A 12,031-nucleotide genomic window follows, 5' to 3' on the forward strand; every position below is an offset into this window, starting at 1 on the left:
TGCTGCTCTCCAGGTAGGGGTCATTGGAGGAGGAGCTTGTTAGTCATGTGCCCCCCCCCCAACCTGTCCCCCTGTCCCACTTTTGTCTTCTGTCCACAGGAGTCTGGAGTCGAGCTCAGCCAATGACAACACCAACATTGAGTACACCAAGCAGCTGCTGCTCAGCTGTCTGCACAACATCTGCAACAAGGTGGCGCCAGAGGGAGGCCCAGTGGAGCAGGGTGCGTGGTCTCAGCCACACATCGGTGGCAGCTGTGGGCAGAGTTTGTTGAACTGATTGTTGAAGTCGCACGTCTGCTGCTCTCTTTCTTGCAGATGTTCTGAAGGAGGACAAGTTCAGCGTGGAGCTGGTGGTTCAGTGCATCAGAACCTCCGACGTCCCACAAACGCACCACCACGCTCTGCTGCTGCTCGGCACCACGGCGGCCATCTTCCCTGTGAGTTCGATGAGTTAGCGCTGGCGGCCGCAGCGTTAAAACACAGCAGTGCCTGTCCCTCTGGGCCGCGTGGACACCAACGCATGTTTGTTGTTTCACTCTTTTGAATAAACTATGACTGTGGACTCTCTGCTGCCCCCTGTAGGAGAAAGTTCTGCACAACATCATGCCCATCTTCACCTTCATGGGGGCAAACATCCTGCGTCTGGACGACGCCTACAGCTTCAGAGTCATCGATAAGACGGTTCAGATGGTCATACCAGCGCTCATCAAGGTGGGAGCGCCGGCGCCACCACCAGCCTGACTGCTGTCAACACATTCTCAGTTTTTCTTCTTGTTGTTTACTCCCCCTTTTTCTCCCCCTAAGGCCCACCAGCTCCCCGACGGTCAGTCTTCAGCTCACATCTTGGTCGTGGTGACCAGGATCATGCACGTGTTCGCCGACGCGCTCCCTCATGTGCCCGACCACCGACGTCTGCCCGTCCTCACGCAGCTGGTCACCACGATGGGCCCCGCCCACTTCCTGTGGGTCCTGATGCTTCTTCTGTTCAAGCTGCGTGTCCTGCACACAGCCGGCTTCTCCAGTGAGAAGGTGAGTCCACCAGGGGGCGACACCAAGTGGCTTTTAAAGCCAAGTAAAAAGTGCGTTTTAGTTGATTTGTGTGTGTGTGTGTGTGTTTGTGATCAGGACGGAGCTCTGGACCAGAATGTGGACTTCTGGATTTCCCTCTGTGGTCAGTTTGAGGTCTCTGACATCATCACCACCGTCATCAACATCCTGAAGTTCCAGCAGAAGCTGCCTCATGACAAGGATGACGGTGAGACCACTGGTCCTGGACCTTCTTTGTCCTCAGGAGTTTATTTGAATGTCAACAAAGGTTTGGTTTCGATTTTGTTTACAGCTTCACTCAAACCCAGCACCCGAGGCCGAGGAGCCAAGAAGAAGAAGGAGGCGGAAGAGACGGCCGAGGAGCTGATCTTCGACATGGACACTCACAGCAGCAAAGAGCTGCGACACTTCAACTTCCTCTCCGTGTCCTTCACCGCTCAGCTGCTCGGCTCCAACACCTTCATTGCCAAGGTGAGCGGCTGAGGTAGAGGTTCCACAGGTTCTCGTGTCCCAGGTCTGCTTCAGTTCTGATGGGGAACACAGAACAACCAGGAACCAGCTGATGACTCATCTCCATAACTCTGAACTGATGTTCTCCAGATGTTCTCCAGATGTTTTCAAACTCCTCCCAGTTCTCACCTTGGTGTCTGTGTTCTGTATCTTCATCTCCTTCTCACTCCTCACATTGATCCCATGATCCTTGTGTTCCAGGTTTCTGACTGTGGAGATGTTGTGGACCAGTCTCTGCAGCAGAAGTAAGAACTGTCAGCTGATCGGCAACGTTCCAGAGACTCTGGTGTCATCTGATGTGTGACTCACGTGTGTGTGTGTGTGTCTCAGGCTGTTAGAGGAAGTCCTCCGTTACATCCACACCGTGGCCCGGGCTGTGGAGCAGAACGCTGACAAACCCACAGCAAAGTTCTGGAGAGTTCTACTGAACAAAGGCTACGAGGTTCTGGACAAGGTCAGTGATGGAGCAGCAGGGTCTTCTCCTGTCCTGTGGAGACACGTCACCATTGTCAAACATGTTTCTGTCCTCCCCGTCTTCAGGTCAACGCCTTGTTACCCACTGACACCTTCATCACCGTGGTGAGGGGGCTGATGGGTAACGAGCTGGCGTCCGTGCGCAGGAAGGCGATGGAGCTGCTGAACAACAAACTCCACCACAGGACACGGTGGGACGAGCAGCAGGTGAGGAGTCCTGGTGTCCACATCAGAGTCACCGGGGCCTGGAGTTTGAGCACGGCACTGAACATGTCATTAACGTCATCTCCAGGTCTCCCTGCTCCTGCAGCTGACCTCTGACCTGCTGACCATCGTGGGTAAAGGTCCTGGCCAGGAGAAGATGGAGGAGAAGGAGGAGCTGGACATCAACCGACAGACGGCGCTCTACAGCCTCAAACTCCTGTGCCGCAATTTTGGCTCTGACAGCAAGGAGGTGTTTGTCCCTGTGCTCCTGAAGACCCTGGACATCGTGGAGTCAGAGGCGGAGGAGAAGAACGTCATGGGCAGCGCTCTGCTCTGTGCTGCGGAGGTGGTGGCTGCTCTGAAGGCTCTGGCCATCCCTCACCTGCCAAGGTCTGTGGAGGTCAGGGTGGAGGAGGTGGTGAGGAGGAGGAGGAGGAGCTCACTGACTTTGGTGTGTGTGTGTGTGTGTGTGTGTGTGTGTGTGTGTGTGTGTGTGTGTGTGTGCTCCCAGGTTGATGCCTGCTGTCCTCCGTGCAGTGAAGAACAGGAAGGACCTGCTGACGTCCAGCGACATCTACCTGCTGAGCGTGGTCAGTTCTCTCCAGAAGGTCACAGAGACGCTGCCACACTTCATCAGTCCATACCTGCAGGACGTCACCCAGCAGGTCAGAGTGGGCGTGGCCACAGCTCCAGTCTGTCCATCTGTCTTTCTTTACAGTTGTGTTCACGTTCTCTCCTCTGTCCTCCACCCAGGTGTGTCTTCTGTCTCGCCTGGCGGACAAGTCCTTGTCCTTCTCTCCGTCCCCGTCTTCTGAGCAGCTGTGTCTCCGTCTGGCTGCACTCAGAAAAAATCTGGCCAATCAGATTCCTCCTAGAGTCCTGCTGCCCGCCCTCTGCAGCAGCTACACCACCATGGTCCTGGACAAGAAGGTAGGACGGAGGAGGTTCCTCCAGACAACCCAACCTTAGTAAACAGGTTGGTGAGGAAGATCTGTACCAACCTGCTGTGTCCATTAACCTGTCCTGCAGGCTCAGCTGGGGGCGCTGATGAGCATCCTGAAGGAACACATCGCTCACATGGAGAGAGAGCAGCTGACGGTCCACCAATCAGAGCTCACCTCCTTCTTCCTCACAGCCCTGGACTACAGAGCGCGACACTGTCAGGTCAGTGAGCTCACCAGTCAGGTCACATGATGCTACACTGACACACAGACAGGAAGTGACACGTCCCACACTGAAGTCCATTCACTGGGTCAGACATTTAAACCGTGGCCCGTTGATGATGTCACTGCTCTGCTGCCTCCGTCATTCAGTTTCAATGTTGTTTTTTTTTTTTTTTTTAAATCCTTTGTTTACAATAAACACAGCCACACAAACTGACCACAGGGGGCAGCAGAGATGGACAGATGGACTTTTATATCAGACAAGTGAACGTTTCTCATTAACCCTTCAAGTAACTGTTTCTTTGACCATATGATCAGGATGACCTGGAGAAGGCGTCGGAGACAGAGGGTCATGTGATCGACTGTCTGCTGTCCATGGTGATGAAACTGTCCGAGGGCTCGTTCAGACCGCCCTTCAAGGTAACGTCCCTGTGTCCTCCCTGACTGTTTTTGGGGTGGAGGAGTTATTATTGGTCTCTGATGAACGTTTTGTTGTTTTTCTCCGTCAGCTCTTCGACTGGAGTAAATCCGACAGCAGCGAACGTCTGCTAACCTTCTACCGTCTGACTGACCGCATCGCAGAACGACTCAAGGGACTGTTTGTCCTGTTTGCAGGGAACCTGGTCAAAGCCTTCTCTGACCTGCTGAGACAGAACCACAGCTCCTCCACAGGTGAGTAAAAGTACTACATGGAGAGTACTTCTGCTGTAGGGAATGGTCGTTTTTTAACAGATGTGTACACACAGAAAATAAACATGTCCTGGAAATACTTTGAAGAAAAGTTGTTTTGTTTACTGAACCGTCAGCTGATGTTGATGTCATGACATCACTGTGTCACAGGAAGTGTCCTGAAAGTTGAAGCAGTTTTTAAAATGTCAATGTTTGTAGTCTTACAGTCCGAGTCTGGTTGTGGTTCTGTCCAGGTTGGGTTTATAAAAGTGTCTCTGTCTGTCCCCTCAGACCAGCCTCTGTTGGACAGAGAAGACAAACGTTGTCTGCTGCTGGACTACGTCCTAGACTGTCTCCACAAGATCTTCCTGTATGACACACACAGGTTCCTCAGCAAAGAGAGAGCCGATGCTCTCATGCTGCCTCTAGTGGAGCAGGTGAGAAGACAGCTGTCCACTGAGTTCTCTCTTGGACAAAGTTATTGTTCTGTACAGTTCTACTTCAACAAACATCTTTTCTTTTCACAGAAAGATGTTTTTTTGGAAAGTGTCTTAAAAGAAAAATATATTTAAAAAAATATGTGTTTTTGGGCAGGATGTTGACGATATAAACTGGTTTATATTTGTAAAAATACATTCATTATTTTAAAGTGACTTTTCTGGTCTGTCAGAATGTTTGTCGGCACACATAAAACTCACTGTTAGTGTATTTGTGTGTATTTGTAGCTGGAAAACACGTTGGGTGGTGCCGAGGTCTACCAGCAGAGGGTGCTCAAACACCTGGTCCCGTGTCTGGGTCAGTTCTCTGTGGCTCTGAATGACGACTCCCTGTGGAAAACTCTCAACTATCAGATCCTGCTCAAAACCAGACACACAGACTCACGGGTGAGGTCACGTGACCTCTGGTCACATGACACATGTCCAGAACAGTTGAACCTGAACGTGCTGACACACATTTTTGTGATGATGAGGATTTTAGGTGATTTGCTCTGATCTTGTTGCTCCGCCCCCTCAGGTGCGCTACTCGGCTCTGGTCATGCTAATGGAGTTAGCGTCTAAGCTAAAGGAGAACTACATGGTTCTGCTGCCAGAGACGATTCCCTTCCTGGCTGAACTGATGGAGGGTGAGTGCACACACACACGAGCACACACACACACAGATTTATTAACAAATTCAAGTTTAATGACGTGAGTGTTTCATCTGTGTTCAGCAAACATTCAAAGTGAAGATTTTAGAAAAGTCGTCAGAATGTTAAATCTTTTTATCTCTCTTGTCACACTCACTAATTGTCTTGTTTGTATTGTTTGTAATTAGCTCTAATTAGCACCGAAGCTAAATGAATCAATAAAAACAATCCAGAATTGTGTGTGATGTCGTGTGTTTGTTGTTTGACAGATGAGTGTGAAGAGGTGGAGCAGCAGGTCCATAAGGTGGTCCAGGAGATGGAGAACATCCTGGGAGAACCACTGCAGAGCTACTTCTAACACGTGCACACTCCCACGTGCACACTAAAACACACACTGATCTGTCGTTTCATATAGGTTCAATATTAGAAAATAAAATATTTTAAAAAATCATATTTATGTTTGGTTTTCTTTTGTTTGTTTACTTGAAGTAATTCACAACATACAAAAATTCATAAAATAAAAATTTTAAATATATAAGAAGAACTAAGTTAAGTTAAAGACTAATAAAAATGTAATTAACACTTATTGTAAATAATTGATATTCTGATAGATCAGCACCAGCAGCATTTATCTTTTATTCTGTCCATTAGTAGAACTTGAGCAGTGTATAAACATGCTGACAGCACTACAGCACCACTGTAGGGTGAGATACTGCTGACAGCAGGGGGCGTTGTCACAGCCACCTGATTGTAGCTGGTTGTAGCTGCTGACTGTTACACAACAGTTTCCCTTCACCTCCCACATCATCTACCTGTAACTGTATCCACTCTATCTATACGTCTGCCTACAGAAAGGACTGAGTCCACAGTGAGAAGCAGTGAATCATCTGCGTAGAAAACAACACCGATGATAAAACGGGAGCTGGACACAGAGTTTGACACACACCTCTGGTACTGCTCTGAGCATGCGCCGTTAAAGGTAAACCTCTGGTTGGATGATGCCCTGTTGTACTCCTGGATGCACTGATGCCACCTTCAGGATTTGTTTAGAGCTGTAAGACTTCTTCTTCTTGGTTGACTTTTTTATAAAAATCTAAAAATCTCACTCTCAAATTTAGTAGTAGTAGTAGTAGTAGTAGTAAAGGTAGTATCAGAGGTCATGTGCAGCTCCTTTGATTTTCGAAATATGTCAATGTCCTGAATGAATGAGTTTGACTGAGGAGAAAAGACGACGGTCAAACAGTCAGGGTCAGGATAATGAGCAAGGACACACACACACACACACACACACACACACACACACACACACACACACACGGTGCTGTGACTGGGGTTCCTTCCTGTCTTTAATTTAAAATAAGTTCCTCCTTCCTTCTTGCTCTCGCGGTGCTGTTTATTTCCTGGTTGGTTCACAGAGTCTGTCTTTGTTGTTAGCTTCTCTCCTCAGCTCCTTCCTCCTTCCCTCACTGCCTTGGATGGATCCTCTCTGAGGATCAGTAACTACACTTTGAAGTACTTAAAAACATACTTCTCTGGGTAGAAGTTACACAAACGTTACACCAACTTCACAACAAACCCTACAGCACAGTGAAAATGGCCGATGGTGTTTTGTGACCAGTGAACGCAGCACCTGAAGGAGAGAGAATTGACTTATTGGTTTGTTATGGTTGTGTAACCTGTGATTCTTCAAACCAGGTCAATCGGTCGGGTTGTTCAGTGAAGCGGCCATGACGCCTCCTGCCGACTTCACCTTTATTCCATCTCAGGTCAGTAGGACAAAAACACCACAAACATACGTTTAATTCACCTGTTCTCCTGAAACCAGGCCACGCAAACGTCCAGCTGACCTGCCCCACCCCCACACCTTTACCCTCATCCACCCCCACCACTGCCTGCTAGTAACTGCTCATCATCAGCCCTTGTTGTAATAATTGTGATAAGTGGAAAAGCATTGGGTGGTTGAAGAGAAGAGAGTCTCTTAAAGACAGCAGCAGCAGTGTGGACATCTCTGCTGTCACCATGGCAACACTGTCTTTTCAACAGCCTCACTTCACTTCATCACAACCAGGGGTGATTCAGCTCCACAAGGTTCATTTCCTGCTGTCGAGGTCAAACAGTTCCTGTGAAGCCTTCATCATGATTAGATCTATGCCAACCTGAGACCAACTTCAGCCCAAGCAGCGTCAAAAACAAATGAAAAAGATGTCAAATAGTGACACCTGACAACAACAAAAGGCTAGCTCAGATAAAAGCTCGTCTCCAGTGTCTCGACTGTTATGACCCTGGAGGTCGTGATTAGTCTACGAAGAGTTTGTTCTGATCGCTGTTAACAGGAAAGAAACAGAGGACGAAAGTACAGAGGAGCAAAAAGAATGTCCTGACATCCTGGAGGACACTGTAGCTTTAGGTTTTCATAAAGGTTGAATGTATCACTGTGTGACAGTGACATCCTGGAGGACACTGTAGCTTTAAGGTTGAATGTATCACTGTGTGACAAAACGTGTCACATTTTGATGTTGTGGTTTGTTTTAAAGTGACCAGTGTGGATCTCGGACAGAGTTCAAACCTTCTGATAGGTGTAAACATCAGTTCAGAGAAGAATGGGTTTTTTTTTCATTGGTTCATTCGTTTTCAGGAAGATTACTGACATTTTTTTCAATCACCTACTTTTCCTCCATCCAGGCCTGAATGGAAAGACGTGGGCGCTGTTGCATAATTAACAGCCGTGATTCAGGATCACAGCAGTGAGGGGCGCCGTTGACAAAATCCTGCTGGTGAAAGTGGGGAGAGGGAGAAGCAGAAAGTGGGTCAGCGTTTGTCTGAGTGTTACAGTTCAATCATTTCTAACTGTCAGCTCTGACACTGTTGGCATGGCAACAGTGGTCTCTGATGATGCTACATTCATGTCCAACACACACATTAACATCCTTGAGTGCTGCGGGTTTGAAACTCTTCTCCTCAGTGACAGCCTATAATCCCGGGATGAGTCATGATTCACATTTTACATTCTGTCTGAACAGCCAACAGATCGAGACGTTTTAACGTCAACTGTAAGTTACTGCTTAAAGTCACTGATGATAAGCTAATAGCCATAAAGAGTTAGTCGATTGTTAGAAGCTAGCTAAGAACGCAACCAACATAATTTAAAAACAGCTGAAGCTTCAATAAAGAAGCTTAATGACATGTATGAGTTCCAGTTGCCTTTACCAGAGATACGAGCACTAAGTGGTAGAAAACAATGCTCTGATGACAGCCAGAAGATGGCAGTAGTGAGAAATGATCAAACAAACAGTAGAGTTAAAAAAAGGAAGAAAATCGTTGAATTTTCTGCTGCAGTTGTCAGTGTAGAAACCTGTTAGCTGTTAGCACACGTGGTGACATGCTGTTTGTCACGTCGCCTGTCACTGATACGTCTTTCACACCACAATCCCTCTTTCTGGCGAGGTGTGAAAGCCTGGGTATTAGTTTACGGGCCTCTTGTCCAGAGTGGCGTCTGTAACTGGCCCTCCTTTGTTTTTCCTGAAACAGGAACAAAAGAGTTTTTTACCCCCAGACTGTTACAGTGAGTACAGGGAGATGGGTGGAAAAGTACAATTCCTTCAGGTTCTGCGGGGAAGGACTTTTATCTTAGCACAATGTAGACCAGTGATTCCCAACCACTGGGCCGTGGCACACTAGAGGGATCATTAGGTGTGCTGTAGAAAATGATCCAATGATCACTTAATTTCTTCGTTCGTCAATGCGTGACACGCAGAGCAATTAATTCTGCTAGGTGGCAGCAGACGACTATTAAAACTAAAAAATAATAATCCGAGCTGTTGAAGAAGATCTTTGTGAGTGTCTTTCTTCAGTTCCTGCCAGTATATCAGTGTTGTCTTCAACTCAACAGACCGAGAGTTTAGTGAATTATGACGTCATTTAAACCAGAAGATTATAATATTTCATTACATGGACGTTTTGTGAGTTTTTGTTTGCTGGTGTGTGATGATATACATGTGTCGTGGTGATGGAAAGAACGTGATCGAACTTTGGAACTTTTACTCAATCTTATCACCCATTCATCTGGTGTGTGGCGGAGGGTCAGAGGTTGTGTGTGGGGGGGGGGTCATGAGTGTAGCTGGGGTCAATCCCTGTAGTCATCTGGTAACTGTTCACACTCATATTCACACTCACGTTCACACCTACAGTCAGTTCACCTCCTTTTTTTTCTTGTCTTTCCATCTTGTATCCTTTTCTCCTCTTTCCTATGGCCCCTCCCTCTCTCCTTCCCTCATCATTCCATCTTTGCTTCACTCCCCTCCTCACGTACTTCTTCCTGTTCTTGCTTCTCTCCTCTTCCCTCCTCTCCTCGCTTTGCCTCCTTCCTTCCTGTTTTTCTCAGAGCACACGAGGTTCAACGTGACCAGACGCCAGAACGGAGGCAGATGGTGGGGGAGGAGAGCGGGAGACGGAGGCCTCTGATTGGACAAAAGTAGGTCAAGCCGGCCCACTCATGTGACCCAGCATCCCTGCTCTATGTGAGTGTGTGTGTGGATGTTAAAGATGTAAAAGTAATATATAAATAATGTTTTAATTACAAAGCCGATGAGTTAGCTTACTGTTAGCATAGTTAGCTACAATGAAACAAAAAGTAAAATATCAGGACAGTTGATGAAAAACTAAATCAGAGATAATTCCCCGTTCTGTAAAGGTAAAACACGGTAGAAGTTTCACAGTTTAAAAATTGTTTAAAATATCCAACACAAACGAGTTTTTGATTTAAATGGTTGATTTTGTTATTCTGTGTTTATTCTACTAATAACAATAATAATTGTTCCTAATACAGTGGCCGCTGAGAGTTCGAAGTGTGGGAGGAGTCTGTGTGACGTCAGCAGCGCTCGGTTGTCACACGTTGGTCGGTGTGTGTCTGCTGCTGCTGTTGCTGCTCACTGTGGTTCTGACGCACTTGTTTTTATACACGTTAGACTCTGAGACCACTGGGTGTCGATTAATCTGTCGACTGCGGTGGTTTGTCCTCGGGTGTAGCCGAAGAGAGAAGCAGGCAGTCACACAGGTCTCTTCAAATCTTCGTTTCACCTGTGACTTCGCCCGTTTGTCGGTGGAGCAGCGATTTCTGGGCTCAGTCTGAAGGCGGCGCTCTGGAGAACATGTCTCGACACCATCCGAACTCCTCTTTTCTGCCTGCAGCCACGCACGGAGTCCTGAAGTCCCTGCTGGAGAATCCGCTCAAACTGCCGCTGCAGCATGAAGGTGCGTGTGCGCGTGCGTCATCAGTCCAAGAAATCAACATTTGAAAAATAAGTTGGTGTTTCTGGCTTAACAACAGAGTCCAAAATATAACTCTCTGATCTTAAGGTGTTAGATGAACTGTTACCTTCAACAGGTTCTCCTGGGGATCAATGGAAGTACTGCTGGGGGGGGGGGTTAATATAATAATAACAACAATAATAATATTTATACATTTTATTTACACTGGTGTCGTCAAACAGTTACCTGGTAAAATAAAGATTAAATCACATGTGTGGTATAAGTTTATACGTTAAATATATTTGTAATAGGATCCGTGCGCCCCCTGTAGGTCAGTCTGGGTCTTGAAAAATCCTTTTTGTTTTTTGTAGGTTTTTCAAAAAAGACTTAAGATAAAAAACTATCCTATAATCTTCAGTTTAATTGACAACTGGGTTTATAGAAAAAAAATCCAAATAGTAAATATGTGTTTACTATGTAAATACTATACAAGTAAAAAAAATCCAAATAGTAAATATGTGTTTACTATGTAAATACTATTCATAGTAAGTACCAGTCCAGCAAGGTTCACCAAAATTATATATATAAGTATATATATATACAAGTGATTACTATACAATTATAGTAAATACCAGTCCAGCAAGGTCCACCAACGTCCATTTATAGGACCAACTAGATAATGTTGTCACAGTTGTATTTAAAAGGTTATCTCAGTGACACAAACTGGCCACAGGAGGCAGCAAAAGATCCGTAGCATCTTTTCAAGTGTTTCTCTCTGGTGGACCAGTGATTTGTCCAGTTTGTCTGGACTGTCATCTTTCTACATACTGACGTCTTTTTTTCTTCTCCTCCGTACCATCTTGTAGTGTTCAGTAAAGAGCAGGAGAAGGAGAAGAACCTGGAGGAGGACCACAGCGCCCCCCAGTCTGCCTTCCTGGGCCCCACGCTGTGGGACAAGACCCTGCCCTACGATGGGGACGGTTTCCAGCTGGAGTACATGGACCTGGAGGAATTCCTGTCTGAGAATGGCATTCCCTCTAGCCCCGCCCACCATCACCACCACCAACACCACCACCAGCACCAACCGCCACCAACTCCAATCATGCTGCCAGCCCCACCCACACCTGCGTCCACAGTGATGGACCTGAGCAACCACGCCTCCACCTCAGTCAACACAAACGTCGTCTCTGGGGACTGCCTCCACGACAGTCCCATCAAAGCAGGTGAGGGCGCTAACAAGCTAACGAGCTTCTTTACGTTGAACCACGAGCTCTATGGAAGAGGTACATTAGCGCAAAGAGAGTTTGACTGCCCCCTGCTGCCACACGGTTCATTTCAGCAAAAATCTACGTTGTGTTCAGTCTCAGTGCAAACTGTTCCTACAGGAAGTTTGTGAAGGAGTCAGTTGGACAACAACAGTCGGTGACGAAAGTTGATCCACTGATGTTTCCATCACTAAGTCCTGAAGTGTAATAACAGTGACACAAACTGGCCACCAGAGGCAGCAGTGAGCCAGGCGCTCCTGCGTCCTCTGAGCTAAGATCCGAGAATTGGACTTTTGTGGTGGGGGGGGGGGGGGGGGGGGGGGGGG

At 47.1% G+C, this 12,031-nt stretch overlaps 2 protein-coding genes across 2 annotated transcripts in view; both read left to right on the forward strand.

The window, feature by feature from the left end:
• Positions 1-5,643, forward strand: part of heatr1 (HEAT repeat containing 1) — a 13,382-nt gene extending 7,739 nt beyond the window's left edge. The window contains exons 25-43 of the mRNA XM_008314955.2: positions 100-221; positions 316-437; positions 583-711; positions 805-1,029; positions 1,126-1,255; positions 1,340-1,518; positions 1,759-1,802; positions 1,888-2,011; positions 2,098-2,238; positions 2,324-2,625; positions 2,747-2,900; positions 2,989-3,165; positions 3,265-3,399; positions 3,717-3,818; positions 3,908-4,070; positions 4,359-4,504; positions 4,793-4,951; positions 5,082-5,190; positions 5,463-5,643. Coding sequence (XP_008313177.1) covers positions 100-221; positions 316-437; positions 583-711; positions 805-1,029; positions 1,126-1,255; positions 1,340-1,518; positions 1,759-1,802; positions 1,888-2,011; positions 2,098-2,238; positions 2,324-2,625; positions 2,747-2,900; positions 2,989-3,165; positions 3,265-3,399; positions 3,717-3,818; positions 3,908-4,070; positions 4,359-4,504; positions 4,793-4,951; positions 5,082-5,190; positions 5,463-5,551 — 2,752 coding nt within the window. The 3' untranslated portion in view covers positions 5,552-5,643. The remainder of the gene's footprint in view (positions 1-99; positions 222-315; positions 438-582; positions 712-804; positions 1,030-1,125; positions 1,256-1,339; positions 1,519-1,758; positions 1,803-1,887; positions 2,012-2,097; positions 2,239-2,323; positions 2,626-2,746; positions 2,901-2,988; positions 3,166-3,264; positions 3,400-3,716; positions 3,819-3,907; positions 4,071-4,358; positions 4,505-4,792; positions 4,952-5,081; positions 5,191-5,462) is intronic.
• A 4,409-nt stretch (positions 5,644-10,052) lies between these two features.
• LOC103382237 (hepatic leukemia factor-like) overlaps positions 10,053-12,031 on the forward strand; it is a 9,813-nt gene continuing 7,834 nt past the window's right edge. Inside the window, exons 1-2 of the mRNA XM_025057247.1 lie at positions 10,053-10,443; positions 11,307-11,663. Of these exons, the coding sequence (XP_024913015.1) occupies positions 10,341-10,443; positions 11,307-11,663 (460 nt within the window). The 5' untranslated portion in view covers positions 10,053-10,340. The remainder of the gene's footprint in view (positions 10,444-11,306; positions 11,664-12,031) is intronic.

The sequence above is a fragment of the Cynoglossus semilaevis genome, chromosome 8, assembly GCF_000523025.1.
Source record: "Cynoglossus semilaevis isolate Cse_v1.0 chromosome 8, Cse_v1.0, whole genome shotgun sequence".
In the NCBI taxonomy this organism is placed as follows: domain Eukaryota; kingdom Metazoa; phylum Chordata; class Actinopteri; order Pleuronectiformes; family Cynoglossidae; genus Cynoglossus; species Cynoglossus semilaevis.